The sequence below is a fragment of the Tamandua tetradactyla genome, chromosome 23 (assembly GCF_023851605.1).
Source record: "Tamandua tetradactyla isolate mTamTet1 chromosome 23, mTamTet1.pri, whole genome shotgun sequence".
Taxonomy (NCBI): domain Eukaryota; kingdom Metazoa; phylum Chordata; class Mammalia; order Pilosa; family Myrmecophagidae; genus Tamandua; species Tamandua tetradactyla.
Window position 1 is genome coordinate 40,964,868 of NC_135349.1, and position 25,705 is coordinate 40,990,572.

At 37.6% G+C, this 25,705-nt stretch overlaps 1 protein-coding gene across 3 annotated transcripts; it reads right to left on the reverse strand.

The window, feature by feature from the left end:
- Positions 1–25,430, reverse strand: GDE1 (glycerophosphodiester phosphodiesterase 1). Of its 3 annotated transcripts, none has more exons than XM_077141701.1 (6): positions 24,991–25,429; positions 16,472–16,647; positions 13,841–13,946; positions 10,771–10,863; positions 1,782–1,993; positions 1–608 (listed from the first exon to the last, which is right to left on the reverse strand). In XM_077141701.1, exons 1-6 carry the CDS (start codon positions 25,249–25,251, stop codon positions 461–463), a joined length of 996 nt encoding a protein of 331 aa, XP_076997816.1. In that variant the 5' UTR covers positions 25,252–25,429; the 3' UTR covers positions 1–460. The 3 variants fall into 3 exon arrangements, with proteins under 3 accessions (XP_076997816.1, XP_076997818.1, XP_076997817.1); XM_077141703.1 differs by having other exon boundaries at positions 16,472–16,643; positions 24,991–25,099; XM_077141702.1 differs by lacking the exons at positions 13,841–13,946; positions 16,472–16,647 and having other exon boundaries at positions 24,991–25,430.
- Positions 25,431–25,705: the final 275 nt, after the last annotated feature.

The following is a 25,705-nucleotide window of genomic DNA, read 5'->3' on the forward strand; positions in this document are numbered from 1 at the left end:
TTCCTTTTAATGATTTTATTAGTATGGCCACAAATTTGGTGTCTACAGTACATGCTAATGTAGGTGAATAAAAATTATTTAAATAAGTACATGTAAGTGTGGCAAATTTTAAAATGTCAACTCGGAGCAATCATGCATTTCCCATGCATTTATATCTGTATCCTCATATTGTACAAATCAATTTGTGCTTATCCTCACTGCGTCTTGTTGTGTACCTCAGCTAGGTTGGGGCCAGGAGGTGTGCTTTTTCTCAGACCCAGACTTTCCAAGAGCAAGGGTGTTGAACTCAGGCATTCAGTGGGCCAGGTTTGGCTCTGTTCAGGTAAAACTGCAATTACCAATTATTGCTGTGAGAACCACCTGGTCTCTCAGGACTTGGGCTAGCATACAGGTTACTTTGATATCCCTGCATGAGGCCAGTAGGCAGTTTCTGAACCCATGTTTCCTCCACAGGCCGAGTCTAGAACTGAGATGCACAGTCTTCTAACATGCTGTCGGTGATATAGCTGGATCCAAGATGGGATTCGTAGTAACTTTTTTCATCAAAGGTATTGACGGTCCAAGCAACGACCTGAATTCCTTTAGCTGACCACTTCTTCAAGTAGGCCCTGGAAAAAGAAGAAAAAGCCAATCCTGTCAAAATAATACCCAGTTGCCCCAGGAATGTGTAATGGTCACTAGTATCTAGAAATAGCCTCCTAACTGGCCTCTGCACTGCAACTGAGGATGCATTCGAAACCCAGTTAATCATGCCATGAACCTCTTCCCCTTAGCCCCAGTTCAAAAAACTTTAGTAGCTCAACAAAGACAGAAAAAAAAAAAAAAATCCTTGACACAGCCACCGAGAACATGCCCAGCTTAGCCTGTTTCTTTGGCCTTGTCTCACACCACACTTCTTCTTTTCTGTGCTGCAAAATATTTTTTTCACCAATTCCTTGAAAGAACCATGCTCCTGCCACAATTCTTTAGCATGTGTGTCTTCCTATGACCAGGATGGCAGCCCTCTCTCACACCTAAATCCTCACCCCCTTCAGATCTTAACTGTCTAGAATCTGCACGTAAGCACACTGTTCTCTTCTCAGAGCATGTATCTCAGCTGTAATTTTATACTTACTGGATTTTTTTATTTGATTAGAATCTATTTCTTCCATTTAATTGCAAATGCCACAATGACTGAGACCCTAGCTTTGTTTCCTCATACAGGTCCTTGCAATACTGTGGGCACTTGACAAATATTTATTGAATAAATGCATACATGCCTAAAATACTAGGAAACAAGCTCTTATAGACTATTAAGCAGATAATCAGTTCGAATACTAGTAAAATGGCCACAGGAAAAATTCAGAGACTGAAAACAGGCTAGGGAGTGGTGCAGGGCCTGCATTATATAGGGGAGCAGGAGGAAGATGGAAGGGAAGAGGAGGTAGGGTCTATGGGATGTTGTCATTGTGGCTCTGCCCTAGATCCTGTGTTGGTTTTCAAGGGGAGCCAATCATAAGAAATTTAATCCCTCTCTCATCACAAGTCGGCACATTTACTTTTTCTTTAAAATGCCCTAAAAAAACAAGAATTTCTGATCACCTGATTTGGAAAAAGCGAACTTTCCCATTTAAGAAGTTAGCGGGATTCAAGCTTAATAGAAGTATAGTGGGCTTTGCAGGTTGAAACCAATTCGTGCTGTCTGCTCTGTTAATCCTTTCTTTCCAAGAAGAACATTCAAGTGTGTCAAGAAAAGAGAAAAAAACAAAAAAGCAAACCAAAAAAAAACCCTTCCAACTTACGGGGATACAAAATCCTTTTGCATGAGGAAAGCTGAAATTCCACACAGGTACCATAAGATGTTATGCATGCTCCAGTCGAGCATGATGTCCATTATCACAAACACGGACTGCTTCCAAAAACAATCAAAGCGTGGTTTCCCATCTCCCGTGTGGCTGAGGCTCCAAGGTCGATGAGTTAAAGCTGTTACTACATTCTGATCTGCTTGTCTCATCTGAAAAGGAATTTTGGAAGATAAAATAATGATCATATCTTAAGTCCAATACTTCTATTTTGTTTTATAGATTTAGGCAATGTGCGTGTTCTGAGGCAGCGGCCATTGCTGGTGCCCTGCCTCCATGTTACTAAACAAGTCCTCTAACATAAGCCCTTTGGGAAAAGAAGGGGATGGATGCAAAGTGTTTAATACACAGTACAAAGAAGAACATCAGTTAGTCCTAAAAGAACTGCAATCCTATCTTCAAAATAAGAAATATTTCAATTGTGGGGTCATATTTTAATGATGTCACAAGAATAAACTTTTAATTGGATGTCATTTTAAATTCCGGCTTCAGATAATTAGAACTCGAGAATGGAACCATATTCATTTCAAGATGGGCTAGTTAGCTCAATTCTTTCCAGAGCAAAAGGGAGGCTGGGGAAGAACGGGAGGTGTGGGGAAGTGGAGTAAGAAGGATAAGAAGTGCGGAAAGAGAAGGATATGTGATGAGAGAATGGGACTGGAGGCAGAGGAAGTGGAGAAGCAAAAGGAGAAATGGAGACATGAATGGCTTTCCTGCAGTCTGTGTTGGGCTGGCTGTATGCCCTTCTGGAGAAAGTATCTTACTTTTTAAAAATTTTTTTAAGAAAACAAACAGTATGTTTAGAACCACCAACAATGGATATCTTAGCTTGATCATAGGCATATTTAAATGAAGTATCCATATATTGTAAAGCCTGTGTTAGCTCAGGAAGTTTCATAAACCAATTTAAAATTAAGGCAACAAGGGAAAAATCTACATATTCAGATAGCAAAGTTCTTAAATTCTAAGTATGAAACACTAACTTAGATACCATTTGATCATCTGTCAAAACTGACTGTTCTCAAAATAACAAGTAGAAAGTTCTTACAAGTATCAACTTTGCTATAGTAGTGAGCTATGTTACTAAATATCTTCAAAGTTTTGATTTCAGAAAATTTTATCTAATATTTAGATATCTAAATATTACAAATTTATTTATCTAATCTAACTGCCTATGTTTTTTAGTGGTAAAATATAACATGTATATACAAAGAAAGAAAAGAAAAAAAGTAATAATTTTCAAAGCACTTCAACCAGCAGCTACAGAACAGGTCCCAGAGTTTGTCATGGGCTGCCATGCCCTCAACTCAGATTTTTCCTTCTAGCTGCTCCAAAACACTGGTGGCTTCATCAGAGTCATAATAATGGAATCATACAGTATCTGTCATTTTGTGTCTGACTTATTTCACTCAGCATTATGTCCTCAAGGTTCATCCATGTTGTCATATGTTTCAGTACATCATTTTGTCTAAATGCTGCATAATATTCCATTGTATGTATATACCACATTTTGTTATTCACTTGTCTTTGATGGGCACCTGGATTGTTTTCATCTCTTGGCAATTGTGAATAGTGCTGCTATGAATACCAGTGTGCAAATTTCTGTTTGTGTCACTGCCCCCAACTCTTCTGGGTATATACTGAGTACTGGTATTGCCGGGTCTTAGGCCAACTCAATATTTAGTTTTCTGAGGAATCACCAAACTAATTCCCACAGCAGCTGAACCATTTTACATTCCCACCAACAGTGAATAAGTGTTCCAATTTCTCTGTATCCTCTCCCAGCATTTATAGTCTCCTGTTTGTTTAATAGCAGTCATTATTATAGGTGTGAGGTGATAGCTCATTGCTGTATTAATTTGCATTTCCCTTATAGTCAATGAAGATGAGCAGTTCTTCATGTGTTTTATAGCCATTTGTATTTGCTCTTCAGAAAAGTGCCTGTTCATTTCCTCTGCCCATTTTATAATTGGGTTATTGGTTCTTTTGTTGGTAAACTGTATACTTTCTTTATGTACACAGGATATTAAGTCTTTATCCAATATTTGGTTTCCAAATATTTTCTCCCATTGAGTTGGCTGCCTCTTCACCTTTTGTCTTTTTTTTTGGCATGGGCAGGCTCCAGGAATCGAACCCGAGTCTCTGGCATGGCTAGCAAAAATTCTGCCACTAAGCCACCATTGCCTGCTTTTTTTTTTTTTGGCACTCTTTTTAACAAAGTCCTTTGAGGCATAGAAGCTTTTGATCTTAAGGAGTTCCCATTTGTCTATTTTTTCTTTCACAGCTTGTGCTTTAGGTATAAAGTTTAAGGAGCTACCTCCTATTACCAGATCTTGAAGATGTTTCCCTACATTTGTTTCAAGAAGTTTTACCATACTGGCTCTTGCATTTAGGTCTTTGATCCATTTTGAATTAATTTTTGTAAGGTAGAGGTCCTCTTTCATTCTTTTGGCTATTGAAATCCAGTTCTCTCATGCCCATTTATTGAAAAGACTATTCTGTTCCAATTCAGTAGTTTTGGGGGCCTTATCAAAGATGAAATGTCCACAAATTTAGTGTTCAATTTCTGCATTCTCGATTCTATTCCATTAGTCAGTCTTTCTGTCTTTATGCCAGTACCATGCTATTTTGACAACTGTGGCTTTATAATAAGTAGTCAGGAAGTGATAGATCTCCCAGTTTGCTCTTCTTTTTTAGGTTATCTTTAGCTATTTGAGGTCTCTTTCCCTTCCATATAAATTTGATAACCAGTTTTTCCAAGTCTTCAAAGTAAGTTATTGGGGTTTTTGTTGGTTTTGCATTGAATCTGTAGCTCAGCTTGGGTAGAATTGAAATCTTCATATTTAACCTTCCTATCCATGAGCATGGAAGATCTTTCCATCTGTTTAGGCCATTTTTTATTTCTTTTAACAATTTTTTGTAATTTTCTGTGTATAAAACCTTGACATCAGGATTAGGCTTATTCCTAGATACCTAATTCTTCTGGTTGCTATTCTGAATGGAATTTTTTCCTTAGCTGTCACCTCAGATAGGTCATTGCTTGTGTATAGAAACATTACTGATTTCTGTACATTAATCTTGTATCCTGCCACTTTGCTGAATTTATTAGCTCAAGCAGTTTTACTGTAGATTTCTCAAGATTTTCTAAGTATAGGATAATGTCATCTGCAAATAATGAAAGCTTTACTTCTTCACTTCCTATTTGGATGCCTTTTATTTCTTTCTTCTGTCTAATTGCTCCAGCTAGTACTTCTAAAACAATGTTGAATAACAGTGGTGAAAATGGGCATCCTTGTCTCATCCCCAATCTCAAGGGGAAAGCTTTCGATTTCTCACCATTAAGTATGATGCTGGCTATGGGTTTCTCATATATGCCCTTTAATATTGAGAAAGTTTCCTTCGATGCCTAATTTTTGAAGTGTTTTTATCAGGAAAGGATGCTGAATTTTGTTGAATGCTTTTTTAGCATCAATAGATATGATCATGTGATTTTTCCCTTTCGATTTGTTAATGTGCTGTATTAAATTGATTGATTTTCTTATGTTGAACTACCCTTGCAGTCCTGTTATGAATCCCACTTGATCGTGATGTATAATTCTTTTAATGTGTCGTTAGATACAATTTGCTAGTATTTTATTAAGATTGTTTACATATATGTTCATTAGGGAGGTTGATCTGTAGCTTTCTTTTCTTGTTATTGTCTTTATTTGACCTTGGTATTAGAGTGATGTTAGCTTCATAAAATTAGGTAGGTAGTGTTCATTTTTCATCATGTTTTCAAAGCTTGTGCAGGATTGGTGTCAACTTGTTCTGAAAACTTTGATAAAATTCTCCTGTGAAGCCATCAGATCCCGGGCTTTTTTTTGTGGGAAGATTTTTGATGATTGATTGGATCTCTTTACTTGTAACTGGTTTGTTGAGATCTTCTTCTTCTTGAGTCAGTATAGGTAATTTGTGTGTTTCTAGGAATTTGTCCATTTCATCTAAGTTATCTAGTTTGTTGGCATATAGTTGTTCACAGTATTCTCTTATGATTTTTTATTTCTTCATGATCTGTAGTCACAACCCCCTCTCATTTCTGATTTTACTTATTGTGTCCTCTCCCTTTTCTTCTTTGTTAGTCTAGACAGGGGACCATCAATTTTATTGATTTTCTCAAAGAACCAACTTTTAGTTTTGTTGATTCTTTCTATTGTTTTAATATACTCCAGTTTGTTTATTTCTGCTTCAGTCTTTACTATATCTCTTCTTTTATTTGCTTTGGGGTTAGTTTGTTGTTCCTTCTCTAAATTCTCCAGATGAGCAGTTAAATCCTCAAATTTTGCTTGTTCTTTTTTTTTTTTTTTATTGTTGTTGTTCTTGTTTTTTTAATGTAGGCATTTAGGGCTATAAATTTCCCTCTCAGCACTGCCTTTGCCACATCCCATAAGTTTTGATATGTTGTATTCTCAGTATCATCTGTCTCCAGATATTTAGTGATTTCTCTAGCAGCTTCTTCCTTGACTGATTATTTAAGAGAGTGTTATTTAATCTCCATATATTTGTGAAAGCTCTGGTTCTTTGGTGATCAGAGGAAGTGCTCTGAAAAATTTCAATCTTGTTAAAGTTATGGAGACTCAATTTATGTCCCATTATGTGATCCATCCTGGAGAATGTTTCATGTGCACTAGAGAAGAATGTGTATGCTGGTGTTTGGGAATCTAATGATCTATATATGTCTGTTATAGCTAATTTATTTATCTTATTGTTTAGGTTCTCTATTTCCTTGTTGATCCTCTGTGTGGTTTTTTCTTTTTATAGCAGAGAGTGGTGTATTGAAGTCTATACCTCCCTTCAGTTTTTACAATATGTGCCTCATGTACTTTGGAGCTCCTTGACTGGGAACATACACATTTATGATTGTTATTTCTTCCTGGTGAATTGCCCCTTTTATTAATATGTAGGGACCTCCTTTGTCTCTTATGACATGTTCACATTTAAAAGTTTATTTTGTATGATATTAGTATAGTTATTCCTGCTTTCTTTTGGTTACAGTTTGCATAGAAGATCTTTTTCCATCCTTTCACTTTCAATCTAATTGTGTCCTTGAGTCTAAGATGTGTCTCTTGTAAACAGCATACAGATTTATTATGTTTTTGATCCATTCTGTCGGTTTGTATCTTTTAATTGAGTTTAGCCCATTAACATTCAAAGTAATTACTGTAAAAGCAGCAGATCTTGATTCTACCATCTTGTCCTTTAGTTTTTGTCAGATCTGTATATTATTTTCTATCTGTCTTTTCCTTTAAATTACCTTTACTCATATTCTTCAATTCTGTGCCCTCCTCCAGACCTCCCTTTCCTATCTTTTTTTTCATCAACTGACAGGGCTCCCGTTAGTATTTCTTGTAGGGCTGATCTTATGTTGATTGGCTCTCTCAATCTTTCTTTATCTTTGAAGATTTTAATTTCTCCCTCAACTTGGCTGGATAAAGAATTCTTGGTTGAAAGCCTTTCTCTTCAGGTTCTTAAAAATATCATACCACCGCCTTCTTGCTTCCATGGTCCCTTCCATGGTTGAGTAGTCTGAAGTCAGTCTTATGTGTTTTTCCTTGTATGTAGTAGATTGCTTTTCTCGTGATGCTTTAAGGACTTTCTGTTTCTCTTCAACACTTCACAGTCTGATTAGTATGTGTCTTGGAGTGGGCTTGTTCAGATTTATTCTATTTGGAGGTTGCTGGGGTCTTTGATGTGCATACTCATGTCTTTTATAAGGGTTGGGAAGTTTTCTCTAATTATATCTTCAACTAACTTTCCCAACCCTTTACTCCTCTCTTCTCCTTCTGAGACACCAATCATTCTTTTATTTTTTTGCCTCTTGTTGTCCATCATTTCCCTAAGATCCAATTGCATGTTTTCCATCTTTCTTGCCATTTGTTCTTTTGTGCATACTAGTTCTATTGTTCTATCTTCTAGCTCACTTATTCTTCCTTCTGCTTCTTTGAATCTGCTATCATATGTTTCCAGTATATTTTTATTTGGTCTCATTTCTTTGAGCTCTGCCATTTTTCTATTTAGCCTCCCAAATTCTTCTTTATGCTCTTCTAGTGTCTTCCTGATATCCTTTATTTCTTTATTAATATCTTTGAGTCCCTTCTGGAATTTTGATGTGGTTGCTTGGCTGGGCCATTTCTGCTTGGATCTTCATGTGTTTTGTGATTTTCTGCTGTATTCGGGGCATTTGATTATCTTGATATGGTTATTATGCAAGTTGGTTTCCTTCACGCTTTTAAAGTTTTGCATTTATTTGGTTTTTGCTGAATGTTTCCTTTTGCACTTTGTCAGTTATTCTCTTTGTCAAATCAAAGTCCAAATCTCATGTAGGGGATACAATTCAGCTTATGGGTCTACTATAAGGCCAGAGTACACAGATACTCCAGTGGCAGAATGGCTGACTACCCCAGTGGAGACCTAAGGTGGACTTCTAACCTATGCACACACACACACACACACACACACACACACACAAAGAATGAGAAAAGAAAAAAGAGATGATAATAATAATAAAGTAAAATAATGATATAATAAAAACTTGAAACACAAAAACAAGAACCACAACAAAATAAACCTCAACAGTAGTAGGCACAGAATTAAAATGAGACACCCCAGGACATATTGGGAGTGAAGTCAGGCTGTTGTCCACCAGAGGGAGAGAAAATTTAAGAGAAAAACAATAATAGTTATAATAAAAATAAATGAAATAATAAAAATAAGAAATAAAGGCACAATGAAAAATAATATGTAAAATAAAATATAGAAATTGAGTTAAATATAATACACAATAACTATAATAATTTTTTTTAATAATGAAAAGGACAATTATATTACTAATAAAAATGTATGAAGAATATGTTTTAAAATGGGGGGGAATAAAAAGGACTATTGAGAAGAAAAAAAAAAAAAATAAAATGAAATAAAAAATAAAAATAAAGGCCTAGCTAGAGAGGGAGTTAGCTTGCCTGCATTTACCCTTCTCCTCAGCAGATGGTGACTATGAGGCTCCTACTCCCTCAAGCTCTTCCCTCCCTGTTTGATGCAGCTGACCTACACTTACTGTGTCTGGTCAGAAGATGGTGCATTTGAGTCTCCTCCTCCTTCAGCCCCACCCCTCCTGGCCAGAGCAACTCCTGGTCGGATGCTCAGCAGTGGGGTTGCTCATTAGGGGGGTGGGTATCTTCCAGGGGGATTGGGGAGCTGACCAGCACGTGGGGGATCAGCTGATCCACACCGCTGGTGGGCTGCCAGATACCTCGACTGCAGGCCAGCTTTTTCAGCCTTCTGGGGTGAACACTTGGCCCACCCCATGGTACATGATCACCAGCCTTCTGGCTCCCCGCAGGCACTGCCCACCACAACCACGTGGGGAGGTTTCCCCAGCCGGCAGCTATGCAGGCTGGAGTTGAAGAAGGTTAGTTTCCTCCAATCACACCTCCCTACTATGCCACAGCCCGCCTGGTGGGGATCCAGGTCACCCAACCCACTCCCTCCCCCAATCCTCCTCTCCCCCAAAACTGCCTAAAGACTCTCCCAGACTACTCACACCCCGGGACCTGCAGTCCTGGGCATTTTCTCCCCATCTTCTATCTTGTTTCATGGAGCAGGAGTGAACTTACTCCACTCCGGTCCGCCATCTTTCCGGAAGCCTAGTATCTTACATTTTAAAGGGTTCTGTGGTCAGGTAATTTTGGTTCTGTGGTCAGGTAATTCCAAATGTCTGGAATATCCATGACTTGATTCCGCTCAATAACAGTGACTCTGTTGATCAAGTTAAGGAATACTATAGAACCATTTCCTTATTTTGGAAACTGGTAAATAAGGCATTTATTCTGCTTACTGGACAACCAACTAGTAGATGAGAAGTTTCTTTTTACATAAGTACTCTATCTAAAACATGAGGAAATGATAGAATTAAAATATCAACATTTAGCAAACCCTCCTAGTAAACTGACAAATTTGACCACTGAGCACCAATAGCAGCTAATATAATAAGAAAAGATTCCACCTGATATTACGTGCCTCCAAATAGAAAAACACCCCCACCCTATGAATTATCTTGCCAAATCTAATCAGATCAAGTCTTTAGCTCTAACTACCTATTTACAAGAAATACAGAGGAGATGAATAGGTCAAATTATTCCAGGGCAGCATAATCAGCATAATACAGACCTGGATGAACCCTGTAAAACAAATAATCTGGTTTCTTCAATAAATAAATCACAAAGAAAAGAAGAGAGGTGGAAAGAGAACTTGCAGGTTTTAAGACTTAAAATTACAAAACACAGGCCTTATCTGGGTCGTGATTCAAATGAACAATTTTAAAAAACAAACTAACAAAAAAACAAAGACCACATGACATTTCCGAGACTACTGAAAATTAATAAACTACTGGATATTTGATATTGAGGACTTATTGTTAACAATTTTTTAGAATATTGGTATTGTAGTTATGTTATTTTAAAACACAATCACTTTTAAAGGGGGATATGGACGAAAAATGTTGGATGATGGGTAAGGGGAGCTCATTATACTACTCTGTACACCTTTACATTCCAATTATTCAGAATGAAGTTATTATTTTTTTTTAATTATGTTCTGCTGTTATCGCAGAAGTAGGACTACATAATTCCTTTTTGTTCTGAGAAACTTTACTAAAGTAATCTGAATGAGCTTATAGGCAACATAAAAGATAGAGATATAGAGGGATCATCGTATTTAAAAATGGGGTATGAGTACATTCCCTTTCCCAAATTTCTCTTATTATAAAAAAGAAGCTTTTTAACTAGGATCTTGATTGAGTTCAGTTTAATAGGCATTGATCTTATTGAGGTCAATGACCATTATTACCACCAACTAACATCACATTATATATAATAAAAATCCTGAATTTTACCTTATAGATAACTTCCGGCAAGAAAGAGCAGACAATACTATTATTATACAGTTGAGGAAACTCCATATAAGTTTTCTTGAGAGCATCAGTAGCCTGTAAAACAGAGAGACTCATGTATTTAAAATCTTTAAAGAGTGAAAGTCCCAGACATTAACTATTATATATTAAGTACAACCTCTCAAATAAATGAGAAGTTTGCTAATAATTGGGGATGTTGAAAGATTAATCGGTAGACTCCATTATCCATTGGGTTACATTTTTTTTCGTAGTAAGGTAATTATTATTTTGTGAAATTTTGTTCAATTATATATGCACTCATTTACACATATGGTGTGGTAGACTATTATTTTCCACAATAATTTGCCCATCTCAACCCCTCCCAGTCTGAGGATTCATCTTTCTCCATTGCCAGTTGATTTGCAGGGCTCCTGTGAGAAGGATAGTCCTCTTCAGCCCAACAATATTTAGGAGGGGCTTACAAGGGCCAATTGAATATAAGCATAGGGTTCATGTCCAGTCTGAGCAATAGATTCCAGAGCAACTATGTAATTTGACTCTGCATTTTGCCCTCTCCCTCTGCCATGAGCACAACCCTGGATGGGGCTGGTCCTTTAGTCTGAGTTTGGAATGAAAATGGGTTACATTTTAAACACACTGACAATAGATAAGGAAGAAGCTGGGGTATTGCTGCTTTACTGTCCTATTGAGAGACAACTCTTTTGTCACACTTTTGGGAAGTGTGGTAGATTGCAGGTCAGTGGATGCTGGAAGCAAAAATTTAAAAATTCTTTTGTATACACTAGGAAGAGTCCTTTTCCACCCATAACTTCACCACTTTTCTGCCTTTCATAGATGAGGCATGAGCCATCCAGCCTGGGAACTACAGAGATTTTCTCATTACCCTAAAGTGAGAGGATACAATATCCATTACCAATATGGAACGAGAATCACCGGGACAAGGGGGAGGGCAACTGGAAAAGTCGCCCAACTCTTCCTAAGAGGAACAGAAGTTTCTTTTTATAGAAATAGTCCAGTTAGTAAAGGGAAAAGAAATGTTAAGAATTAAAATACTGACATTTTGCAACCCTAGTGAACTAATAGATCTGGTTAGTGAGCATGATTAGAAGCTAACAACAACTAAAAGGATCCACCAGACATTGCATGGAATACAGTTTTGCTAGCCTGAAATACTGCTAGTTTTTAGGAAGTCACACAAACTCATCATCAAATTTTGGCAATAAAATACATTCAAATTTAAAACAACAACATAGAACTTACCCATGTCAAAGCTAAAGAGTCCAAGCTGCTTTCTTACTATTTGACTGAATGCTTCCTAGAGTTTGGGCTCTATAGAATACTCCATTTTTTGGTAACTCTATTAAGTAAGCTCTAGTCATTTAGACAGGATTTAGGATATTATATTAATCTCTTTTTAGTGGGAGACCCTTAAAAAGACATGCTGATAAAAGGGTTTTTTTGGTGTTATGTTCTTAAAACATTTATTGAATTAACACAAGTATTATGTGAAAGTCTTTACCTATATTAGTAAAGTCTTCACCTATATTATTTTATTTAATCCTTACAACAACCCCTATGGTAGTTTCTTTTCTTAGTCCCATTTTGCTCACAAAGAAACTGATGATTATTGACATAGCTTAATCCAGGACTGTTGCCCTGCAAAGTCCATGATCTTGGTTACTGCACTGTATTAGCTTAGATCTTATTTGTTGCAAACACCAGTACCATCATCTTGAGTGAAGTGGATCACCATGTTCTACCTCAACACAGCCAAACGTCTGTGCACACCCAACCTAGAAATCTCAAATAACTGGCTGGATTTTGGCTTTGTTTTCCTTCGTTGTTTCTTCTTCTAAGAGATAGGCATGAAAATCAGTGAAGTGTAGACGAAATGTAGGGCTTGTGAGCATTCCCAAATATGAGTCACATCATCAACAACACCTGAAGGTGCTCATTAAAAATGCATATTCTTTTGACCGCCATCAGAAGCCTTTCCGTAGGTGGTGTGGCACAAGAATTTACATTTTTAATAGGTACTCCAAGTGATTCAGATGCAGACTGACTAGAAATCCTGAATATATACAACTACCAGTTTACCAGATTAGTAAATTAACCTACAGTACCAGTCCCCTCTTTCTTAAAAAATGGGGGTTTACTAAAAAAAAATTAGAGTATATCTTTAAGCTCACATTTCAGCTTTTAAGAGCAACCATCTTCAATTATATCCTGGGATTAATGAAAAAAGTGGCACCACCAGAATTCTCAACCAGTAGCTGCCCATTACAGATTATAATTTTTGTTAGGGGAAAAAAATAAACTGATTTGTCCAAATGGGGGGAAAAGTATTTACACTTGAAAAGCTGGTTTTAAGAGAACAAATATAATCTGCAATATATTTTCTCATTGATGTCTATTGCAATAATGTTTTTATGGTAAAAGCATATGGTCTAAAATTTAAGCAAAATTTTATTTAAGAATGTCATATTTTAAAGAAAATACAGTAATCTTCTGATGAAAGTATAGTTACTCAAAAAACATAAAAACTATACCAGAAATCTAATGTAAGGGATGAATATATGTAAAGATAATCCTGTTAGCTGTCAGAAGTTTTAAATTATAGGAATTCTCTTTAAATGTAGTACTTAAAATTATCCATCTAAGACCCTTAGCTAATCACCCAGATATAACTGATTTTGTGTCCAACTCCTGAATTCCTTTTTATTAGGTCATTTGAGTGGTCTGTTCCAGAAGTGCCTCTTTACTGTTTATTTAACATCTTTTGTAAATGATTTATGCAAATAAAAGAAACTTGACTCTTCCCTTCTGTGCTGATTGTAGAACAGGAGTTGTTAAAAGGTTCAGTTTTATAATTTACTGTTTCCTTATAAAGATGCAGATTTTTGCATTGCACACTTCCATGAATCAAATATATTGTAATTTGTAAAAGCAATTTAAGAAAAAAGAATAAAGGATAAACTATATGGTTAATTTTGGAAATGACTAGCAATTAAATGTCTTTTTAAAAGAGTGAAGTCCATGGTATAAACAGTACCATATTTGCATGGCCTTTGACATCAAAGAAGATTGTGAGGTTATGGTTTAGGCACTCTGCAACGGCTTCCCTCAGGGTGGGGATCTTTTCGTCAGGGAAATCATTCCTATAAGAGAGGGAAAAGGAAGTAGTACGTTGTAGGAAAAAGATAAAAGTTTAGAGGAGCAGACATTTTGTAAATGTCTCCTAATCAAAAGGAAAGAGTGCTTTCCCCAACTTCCTTTCTTCAACCATCCAAAGTCCAAGGATAATTACAACAGTTCTGAACCAAATTACAGACACTCTTGACCAAAGAACAGCAACAACAATAAAAGTGATTTCGTTTTTAGGTAATCACTGAATTTCCACTGAATTAATAACATAATGACTAACTACATTTGGCAATGTATATGCCACCTTTGGAGACCTCATAGATTTAATTTTAAGATTATAATTGCCCTAACTGAATCCTTTGCAAGAGAAATTCATGGAAATACCTAAATCTGTTAACTTTATTATTATGTATTTATTCAAGTGCAACCATGTAAAATGAATAACTTTCTGATAAAGAAAATGAAGGTTAAGGGCCTGACACACAACCAGCTTTTCTTAAAATAGTGAAATTTCATTATCCCTGATTTACCTTATGCTAATTCAACTATATTATTTCAACTGTAAGATCCTGCTTTTTTTTTAAAAAAGAGGAAGATAATTCAAATAGTGCAGGAGATTCTTGCAGTCATTCCAATCAGTGCCTATTCCTGGGACTAAGAGACAGCGACTGGAATGTGCTGTTCTGTGGGCCTGTCTTGGCTTTCAGGCCCCCTCGCAGGATGAGTGTCTCACTGCACTGAGCCCAATTCTAGAGAAAACACCTACTTTTCTCTATAACATGGTCCCAAACACAGGCTAATACTTCATTTGGTGTTCAATCAAATTTGTCCCAATTTTGGAACAAATATTGGTGTATCAGAGTTACTCAGATGGCATATCGACTCTGATATGTTACCTTCTTATACGATTTTTAAGGGTGATAGTGACCCTAAAAATTTTTCATTTTAAGTGCTGACTTTGAACTTGACTTCTTAGCTGTAATGTTGTTACTTATTAAAACCAGTCTTTCCCTTGCATACAGTAGAGCAATGAAATATCTGATGACAGTAAAGACTAACTCCAGCAGCTTGGACTTAGAATTCTCAAGTGTTACAAATATTCTTTCCAGTCTATAGTAGGATTTCCTTTCATAGATTTTTTTTCAGGTTTCTAGAAAAATAAGGTATAACATCTTTTAGGAAGGACTGTAATTTAATCAGTGGGTCAAATATGCTCAAGGAGTACTGAAAATTGTCCAGAGCACTGATATTACATAATTAACAAGAAGTACACATTTTTCAGTAAAACAAAGACAAGAGGAGAGGGATTTAAATGATCATATTCTAAAGCACATTTACCCAGTATACCAATTCCAAAGCTGTGTTTATAGCTGTGACGGGGTGGAAAAGGTATGTGAGTGGAGGCATAGGGTATGGGTACTGTGGTTATATAAGTTTAAAAACACTAAGTTAAAGGTAAGAATGCATAGATGTGTACTGTGAATCCGTGTTCAAATGTCAGATCACCCAAGAGGTGCACCTAGAGTCTTGTATTCCCCAAATTTATTTGATTTAGAACTCTCTTCTTGTGGAATATCTTATAGGATTAGCTCTGATGTATTTACTTTGGAAGCTATTCTTTAAATTCTTCCAGGAGGGGAAAGATTCAATACCTGAGAGAATTTTTATTCTCACAGAGTTCAGAATCATTGGGGGTAACCAGAAACAGCACAGTATGATAGAAGTTTCTTTCGGCTAGAAATTGGGATGTCTAGATTCTAGTCCTGGCTTTTCTATGAATTAGTTATATGCCCTTGAATAAGTTAATCAATTTTTCTAGGATTATATTTAAAAGCAGGAGTGATCAGGCCTGTACTATCCAATAGGTGTCCTTATGTGGCTATTTAAATTCAAATTTACATTTAAAGTGGATAAAGTTAAAAATCCAGTTTCTCAGTTGCTCTAGCCACATTTCAAGTGGCCAACAGCCATACGTCCCATACTGGAAAGCACAGATGTAGAATATTTCTATCACCACAGAAAGTTCTATTAGATAGTGTTACTTTAGATGATTTCTAAGACACCTCCTCCCAGCATCCTATGGTATTTCAGAAATTTGTTACAAGGACCTGAAGAGTTAAAAGGGCTAGATTAAAAGTTGACATTTTCTCTTAGATTTTAAATAATGCCTCATTTGTTTTTTGGTGTGCCTGAAGGCAAGGAAATTGATAGGTAAACTCTTGCAATTGCTTTCAGGCTCCATGATTCTATAATTTATATGACAGTACAAAGTCACTGTTGTGTTACTGACTAGATAGAGTATCATATTGAGAATACTCCAAGATCACATTTGGCCTCAGTAGGAAAAGATGAAAATCATACATGCTATATTTCTGGTTTTCCTTGCACCTGCTCATTATTTCCTGGCACCTGTATATAGTTTCAAACAGAACAAAAAAAAAACTCTCCTAAGAGTAGATGTAATTAGAAGGTGTCAGTGTTCATCTGTGATGTCCATAAAAAGCTGAAAGGTAGCTTTAACCGACAACAAACCACTTACCTTAACCTGTGATTAGCAGCAGGATTAAGTTTCCTAATCTGTTCAAATGTCAAATCACACAACCGACCAGTCCCATCAGTTGTCCTGTCTACTGTGTTATCATGCATTAAGACAGGAATCCCATCAGAAGTAAATTCAATGTCCAGCTCCACACCTGTTGCTCCATTCTTAGCTGCCTTAACAAAAACATCAACAACATTATGTGAAATGGCCACATGTCATGCTACAATCTAAACATTCAAGAAGACTAACAAGGCTGACTAACAGACAGCTCTTACTGACTTTTCCCCCTTCCTACACTGAACAGCCATCCCAACCTGTTTCTATTTTTCATTGTGTGAGTCTTATTGCACTTCTACATTTATAAATTCATTTATAAAACTTCAGTTTCTCTATTCTTTCTTTGCTCACAGTGGCAGATGGGGAGACTTCTGGAACTTCAGTTTTCTCTGGCTGCCTTAACTATGTTGGTCATTAATGGCTAACAAGTATTTAAACAAATTTCCGTTTATGTATACTCTTTGTTTGGTGCAGTAGCATTCATGATTCCCCTGTGTTTGTGATTAGTCAGATATTTCACTACTTTGGCATAAACAAGATGAGTCTGTTGTTTTGTTGACTGAGTGCCACCCTGTGGAGCAGAAACACCACACCTGCTTCCAAGGGACACTTTACATTTTGTTTATGTGAGCAGCACTGGCTGTTGGCCAATAAGTTGGTAAGCCTGAAGGTATATTGAATTTTTCTAAAAGGAAAACTTGAACATTAAATTTTATGGGCCCTGCTCCTCTGAGACACACTGTTCAATGTTTCCTTCCTTGGATTTCTCATCACAGTGAAGATGTGAAATGCTCATTATGATCAAAGTTTAAGTTTTAAAAAAATTTTTTTTAATTATGGTCTATTGTAATATGCAGAGTAGGGCAGTAAATAAGATAACAGATGCGATCTTCTTTCATTTTTGCTGTAATCCCTCTCTGCCCTAGAAAAAAATAGTAGTAGCTATTATTTATTGAGCCTTCTTATTTGCCAGGCACTATTCTAAGTGCTTAAATGTATTAACTCATTTGATCTCCACAATGTTACAGCAGGTACTCTTAGTATGCTCATTTTACAGATGAGGTAACTGAGACAAAGAGAGATTAAGAAACTTGCCCTGGGTCACACAGCCAGGATGTGTGGCAACTGTACTCTTAACTACTATAACTTTACTGATTATACGGATATAGCTAAAATTCTTCTGTTCACCCCCTCTTCCTCCCTCCTCAGAGGAATTACCATCTTAAAGTTGGTGTGTATCATTCCCTTGTATGTCTTCTTATATTTATTACACATATTTATAAACAACATAAAGCACTGTGCTAGGACAGAGTAAACACTCAAATATTAGTCATTGGTATTTATTGTGTCTTTTGTAATATAGTCAAATTCATCAAACATTTCCATTATGGGTGGAGATTTTTCTACCTTGTTTAAGAAATCACTTCCTACTCCCATGTTATTAAGATAAATAACCATATTTTCTTCTAAGTCTCAAAGTTTGATTTTTCACTTACATGATAAAGACCCCCCTTGCCCATGAGATTTTGTAGTTTTGTCCAGAGTGATGCCCCAATAAATCCCAGAGTGATTTGAACAGTGAATAAAAAAGTATTTCCCCCTTGGGGGAATGGCAAGAAAGGGGGAAAACTCAGCTTCCCCAAGTGGAGAATTCTTGTATTCTCACAAGCAGTGGGGTCAACAAAAGCAATAGGTGGAGCCCTCAATCTGGGGGTTAGTTCATTTGAAACTTAACTCTACCAAGGATAGGCTAAGCCTACTTAAAATTAGGCCTAAGAATTACCCCCAAGAGAACCTCTTTCGTTGCTCAGATGTGGCCTCTCTCTCTCAGCCAACACGACAAGCAAACTCACTGCCCTCTCCGTCTCTACATGGGACATGACTCCCAGGGGTGTGGACCTTCCTGGCAACATGGGACAGAAATCCTAGAATGAGCTGGGACTCAGCATCAAGGGATTGAGAAAACCTTCTCGACGAAAAGGAGGAAGAGTGATTTTTTTATTTTTTATTTTTATGAGACAAAATAAAGTGTCAATGGCTGAGAGATTCCAAATAAAGTTGAGAAGTTATCCTGGAGGTTATTCTTACGCATTATATAGATATCACCTATTTAGTTAAGATGTAATGGAGAGGCTGGGGGGAATTCCCTGAAAAGGCAGAGCTTGTTCCAGTAACCATGTGTCTTGAAGATGATTGCATAATGATATAGCTTTTGCATTGTATAATTGCACAATGATATAGCTGTGTGACTGTGAAAACCTTGTGTCTGATGCTCCTTTTTATCTACCTTATCGTCAGATGGGTAAAACATATGGATTGGGCAGGCCATGGTGGCTCAGCAGGCAAGAATGGTTGCCTGCCATGCCAGAGGACCCAGGTTCGATTCCCAGTGCCTGCCCATGTAAAAAAAAATATGGATTAAAAATAAATAAATAATAAGGGGAAACGAATGTTAAAATAAATTTAGTTGATTGAAATGCTAGTGATCAATGAAAGGGAGGGTAAAGAGGTATGGTATTTATGAATTTTTTTCTGTTTTCTTTTTATTTCTTTTTCTGAATTGATGGAAATGATCATAATGATGATATGCAACTATGTGATGATATTGTGAGTTATTGATTACATATCAAGACTGGAATGATCATATGGTAAGAATGTTTGTGTTTGTATGTTGTTATGTTAAATAAAAAAAAAAAAAAAGACTCCCCCTGCCCAACCCTCCTCAAATATCAAAACAGGATGGGTTGAAATTCCAACTCCATCACTAACTAGTTATGTCATCTAAATTAAGTTACTTATCTACTCCAGCCTCAGTTTCATCACTTTTAAGATGATTCTTCTATAATGAGTTGTCGTGAGGATTTAGTTACAAATTGCCAAGCTTGGCGCCTGGCTCAGATTTGGCCCTTGATATAAGCTATTATGACTGGTCTTAGTGAAAAGTCATTCTGATAACACTAATGTCTATACTGACAAGAGATTAAAAGGCATGTCTTTTCTAAATTAAAGACAGAATGTACCAATAAATCAACATGGGTTATATATTTTAGAAGGTAAAAGAAAATCACATTTTCAGTATACAGAGTGCATCTCTCTCACAATAACACATATTTATTTTATTCCTTGATGCTGGCACTATGATTAAGTTTGATTATACTTTCATGCATGAGGACTATCTTCATTTGGCTACAATATAAAACAATGGTGAGACTGAGGAGTTTAGTAAGAATACCAGAACTAGTGAGTAGTTCATACATTTGGTCTTCTGAGTATGTAATTAAGGCCAAAAACAAAAGATATAACCAAAGCTCTATAAAAGAAACACTCACTAGAGTATCTTAAACCAGGTGGCATTAAATAGTCTTTATCAATACTTTTATATTATTCCAGTCATAGAAGCAAAAAGATGAACCCCCATTTGAATTTATGTATTAGTATATACTTCATGCTCATCTTTTCATATACTTAGGGAAATTTATCTTATAACAATATTTTTTCTTCTAAACATACAAATTTCATATAAACTGGTTTACAGAAATACTGCAATTTTATTATATTTTTATTTTACTTACAATGTTTGTTTGAAATTATAGTAGTAATTTAGTAATAGAATAGTATGGTGTAGTATAGTGATAGATATCAAATCAAAGGTTGACTTGGGGCCGAGGTAGGGCTGGGGTTGGAGTCCAAAGGAACTTTCTTGGGTCATTAAAATGAACTGGAGTGCTAATAATCCTGGTGTATATATTTATCAAAACTCATCACACTGTATACTTAAAACATGTGTATTCTACTATGTCAATTACACTTTTTGAAGTTGATTAAAAAAGAATGTTTGCTTTAATAAATTCACTATATTTGTATCACTTTAAATATATATATTTTAACAATATAACTTAGCACATTGAAAGAACTTAATTTGGGTTTGTTGACAATAAAGAAAACCAGATCCTACTACCAGAATACAGAGAGGCAATGGGATAAGTAGTGATTTTGCGATCTGATGATGTTTAAAATCACAATTCTCCTTTTCCCCCCTTCTTCTTAGCTTTGTTGAGATATAATTCACATACTACACAATTCACTCATTTAAAGTGTATAAATTAATGGTTATTATACTTACAGAACTGTTCAACCATCACCATAATCAATTTCAGATCATTTTTATCACCTCAAAAAGAAACCCCTGTACCTTCAGCAGCCACCCTCCATTTCTCTTCAACTCACCCCTACCCCTAAGCAACCACTAATCTACTTTCTGTCTCTATGAATTTGCCTATCCTGGACATTTCATTATTGGAATTATACTATATATATAGTCTATTGTGAATGGCTTCTTTCACTCAGCTCTAATGTTTTAAAGTTCATCCATGTTGTAGCATGCATCAGTGGTCCTTCATTCGTTTTTTTTTGCATGGGCAGGCACCACCTTCATTCCTTTTTATGGCTAGACAATATGTGTATGGCTACAACACGTGTTGTTTATTCATTCATCATCTGATGGACATTTGTGTTATTTTCACTTTTTGGTTGTTATGAATAATGTTGTTATGTACATTCAGATACATGTCTTTGTGTGGATGTATGTTTTCAATTCTTTTGGGTATGTATCTAGGAGTGGAATTGCTGGGTCATACAGTGTCTCTCTATTTATAATCTTTTGAGGAACAGGCTATTTTCCCATCAGCAGTGTATGAAGATTCCAATTTTACTGTGTCTTTTCTTTATTATAGTCATCCTAGTGGTTATGAAGTGGTAGCTCACTGTGGTTTTGATCTGCATTTTTCCCATGGATAATGATGTTCAGCATCCTTTCTCATGTGCTTATTGGCTATTTGTACACAATCCACAATCCTTCCAGTAAATATTTATTGAGTGCCTAATATGTACCAGGCACTGTTCTAGGCAGTGAGGAGATAATGGTGAACAACAGAGAAAAGGTCTCTATTTTCATGATCTTAATTTAAGTGGGGAGAAACAAGTTACAGACATGTTTATATGCAAGTAATGATAGAGATAAATGTTTTGAGTTAGAAAATTGAGGATAATATGAAGGAGAAGACAGGTGGGGGTTGCTAAACAAGGCAGTCAGGGAAGACGGCCTATCTGAAAATAGGACATTTTTGTTGAGAGTTCAATGAGAAAAAGGAGCCAGCTATGCAAAGACCTAGGCAAAGGTTTTCCAAACAGAAGAAATATCAAGTATAATGTGAAGGCCACAAAGTAGGCGTGAGTCACCCCAGTGTTGATAGCCTGCCTAAAATCGAGGCCCTTTTTTTCTGTTGGCATAGACTGTTCTTGCCCCCAACGTTCACCTTTCTCCTGTGCTCAGAGTATGGAGTCTGCTTGAGACTGGACGCTGGTGTGCAAGAACACGATGCTTGGACTGCAATGACTCCTTCACAACACTGAGGACCAGCAAAATATTCTGCAGATGGCAGAGCAGATAGATCCAAAGAATTTAGGATCTCAAGAACCACAGATTAAGCAGCTGAATTAACCATCCTGGAGGCCAACCCTCACATATACACACCTCTTTGTCACGAGACAGAGTAAGTCCCCTTCTTGTATGAGATATTTTAAGGTGGATTTTCTGTTATATGAAGCCAAAAGCATACTAACAAACATCCAGGGTAGCTGGAGCAGAGTGGCAAAGGGTTTTAAGAAAGTTACAATGTGGCATTTAGATTTTATCCAGCAAGAAATCATTAGAGGGTTTTAAATAAAGCTGGGATATAATATGATTTATACTTCTAAAGCTGCACTCTGGCTGCTGTATGGAGAATGGACTCTGGGTATAATTTCATTCCTTAGTTACGGCTCATAATACTATACCTATTTTGGAATACACCCATTTCACATCTGTCAAGTTTTTCCTTCTATATCTAGAAAGTTTGTAATTTACTGGAAATTCCACAACTGACAGTCTTCTTTGATACTTTTTAACATAGTACAGTTTTTAGGAATACAAAACATGAGCTGCAAACATGCAAAGCAGGGAAGAACAGAACAAAAAACAAACTCAATGGGATTAAACTAGGTATTTCTTTTGAAGTAAAAAAATATAGTTTATGTATTTCTTGTCTTCTGTAGGCAGCTTAATACTGTGATGGCTTCATTAACAATGACCTTACATTCTAACAAGCTGAATTACCCATCTCATTTCCTCTTAAGACCAGGAAGCAATTTGGCACAATGTTTATTATTATTATGACATATATTAAAGATATGCTGAACAGAAATGTTCAAAACGTGAATGGAATTTAGCCATAATTGCCGTGTAACACAATGGGATATGAAATACCAAGTGTTATGTGTGTTTCACATACATATCCCTTAATTGTGATTTATATTCAATCAGATATGCCCTATCAGTACATATGCATCAGTACCTTCTGTCCTCAGTTAGCACTGTGCTGTACTTTAAGGCAACTTACACAAAGGTAAGTTGAAATGGAAGCCAATGACAATTATTTGCTTTTTTCCTATAGTAAATAACATCTTTCTTTTCATGACAATACTATCTGCTATGCATCATCCAATCTCTCTGAACTTAAGTTTAGAATGCAAAACACATTCTTCAGTATCTTTGGATTTATTTTTAAATGGAAGGCTAGGGAAGCTACTCTTACTGTCTCTCTTCCTTCATAATAGAAATTTAACTTGGTTTATAAACCCTAAACTCAGGTGCCCTCCACTGACTCAAAGGTTGCCTTCCTAACACCCTTTCCTCTTCAGACTTAATTGTTTTTTACCTTTATGCTAAGGCAATTTTAAAGAATCTAGCCACCTTTGAATACCTGGCATAAACAGCTTATGTCTGTGGAGGTCTTACCACAGGCCAAGAACTTGACGTGGATTATCTCACTGAATCCTCACAACCTAGAGGGTAAATGTAAAATGGGAAATATTCTCATTTTACAGAAAGGGAAACTGAGGTAAGGGCTGGAGGACGGGGTGAGGAGAGGTACTCTGGGTGCAGTTTTCTTTTTTCTTACAAGTTTTGTTGTGAAATATAACATATACAAAAAAGCAATACATTTCAAAGTACACTATAACAATTAGTTAGAACATCTGTTTTCAGAGTTTGGTATGGGTTACAGGTCCACAACTTTAGGTTCCTGGGTGCATAATTCAAGGAGACACTCAATTGTGAGACACTGATCCATACTTGCACAACTCAGAGTGAGTGCCTTCTTCAGTTTTATGCCCCAGGGACCTTGATGCCTGTACCCTAGTAAGAATCCTGTTTGGAGTCTTAAGTAACTTGCTCATTGCACAAGCCTACCTCCAGCTGCACAAAGAAAGGACAGTCAGTCCAAGTTTTTATTTACATCCTGGACCATATTCTAATTGATGACAAGTAGCACTGGGCTTGGAATTAGAAAAGGTGAATTCTGGAAGGAGATGTGCACGTTTGAGTCTCAGTTTTCTCATCCATTCAATGTTAAAATAATGTCTCAAAGAAATGAAAGGATCAGATATATTTCTATGTATGCAAAAGGGCCTAGTCAACTGAAAAATTCTCTTACTATGCAAGCTGCAAAATGTGAAGTCAGGAGACCACCAGGAGTTGGGAGGGATCAAAAGTATAAGAAATACCTTGTGAAAAGGGGAAGTAGAAATTGATTAACCCCGCCCAGTCAGGCTGCCAGGGTGTGTGTGTTTGGGCTGGTGGGTGGGGTGATAAGGAGATGACTAAGGTCATTTAGAACACAAGTAAAGCCCCAGTTTCTGTTAAGGGTGATCCATTTAAAATAAATTCAACTGCTGACCTAGACCCTAGGCGACTTGATGACATTTCCTATTTCATTCATACACTGACTTCTCTTCTGTTCCTTGAAAACTCCAAGATCATTCTCACCTCGGGATCTTCGCACTTGGTGTCCCCTTTTCTTGGAAAGTCTTCCCCAGATTCTATGGCTGGCTTTTTTTTCCTAATCCCCGTTTCGGTACAAATGTCACTTCTTCGCTGAGGATTTCCCTGATTACCCTACTTTAATTGGCATAACCTACACTCTCCACTACCCCTCCCCCCAAACCCCTGCCACCAGTTTTTTTTTTAATGCCATTACACCACTTCTTCCTTGCACCTCTCGCAGCACTTAGTATCTGGCTTGTTTGTTCACTTGTTTAAGACAGTCTTCCCCACTCCAATGTAAGCTCCGTAAAAGCAGAGACCCTACCTGTCTCATTCATGGCGGTAGCTCCAGTGCCTGACACTTAGCAGACGTTCTATAAATACATGCTGAAGTATTCCATAAATACCTGAGGTCGGGAGTTTTCCCAGACCCTGGGGGAGATCAAGGGTCATCGGAACGCATTGCTGTGGATGAATGGGAGCGGGAGGGGGGTGCTAGGAAGACTATCCTGAGGAGACTGGGGACCCTCCGAAAAGAGAAGCAGAGGTCCGAGCCCCCGGAAGGGGCGGTGTGGCCCGAGGCGTGGGGGCAGCTCACCTGCCGAATGGCAGCCAGGGTGTTCTCGGGCGCGTCGTGGCTGCCGCCGCGGTGGGCAATGGCGGAGATGCGACCCCGGGGCTTGAGCACCTGCAGGGCCCTGCGGGAGGACACCGGCTCAAAGCTGAAGAAGCGCAGCAGGATGTAGAAGCTGCCGGTGAGGAGGCAGGCATTGAAGGGGCTGCGTGTCACCACCAGCACCAGCAGCAGCAGGAAGGAGAAGGGGCCCAGGAGGCCCCCCTGCTCCTCCCACAGCCACATGCCGGCGCCTGCACCGGCACGGACGGGAGTCCCGGACCCGCCGGGCTCCCCGCACGGGAGGGCGAAGGTCGAAGTGAAGAGCCCAAGGCGTTCGCCAGAGGTGGCACCCTCTGAGGGGACCCGCGCCGCACAATGGCGGCTGCCGGTCCATCCGGAGCGGTACCGGCTATCCAGCCAATCAGAGCTCGGGATCTCCAGCACTAGGGGGCGGAGCCGCTGCCATGGCAACGGAGGCGGGCCCAGGTTCGAGTTCCAAAGTGGCCTTGGGCTCTTCTGGGGTCTGGGCGTCCACACGGATTCCAGGCTGGGTAGGAGAGAAAGGGCGAGATAGAAGATCCGTCGTACGGTTGTAGGACTGAAAGGGATCTTAGTGACTCCTTTATGTTCCCAAAGAAACTGAGGCCAGGAGGCCTTGAAGCAGCAGGACGCTGAGACCATTTACTCAATTCAATTC

What these genes read in the sequence shown, in the direction of transcription:
- GDE1 (XM_077141701.1), bottom strand. Translation starts at nt 25,251, where the DNA reads ATGTGGCTGTGGGAGGAGCAGGGGGGCCTCCTGGGCCCCTTCTCCTTC. An exon ending in CCCTGGCTGCCATTCGGCAG is followed by an intron (nt 16,648 to 24,990) that starts GTGAGCTGCCCC and finishes GTTTTTGTTAAG; the next exon opens with GCAGCTAAGAATGGAGCAAC. An exon ending in GCTGCTAATCACAGGTTAAG is followed by an intron (nt 13,947 to 16,471) that starts GTAAGTGGTTTG and finishes CCTCTCTTATAG; the next exon opens with GAATGATTTCCCTGACGAAA.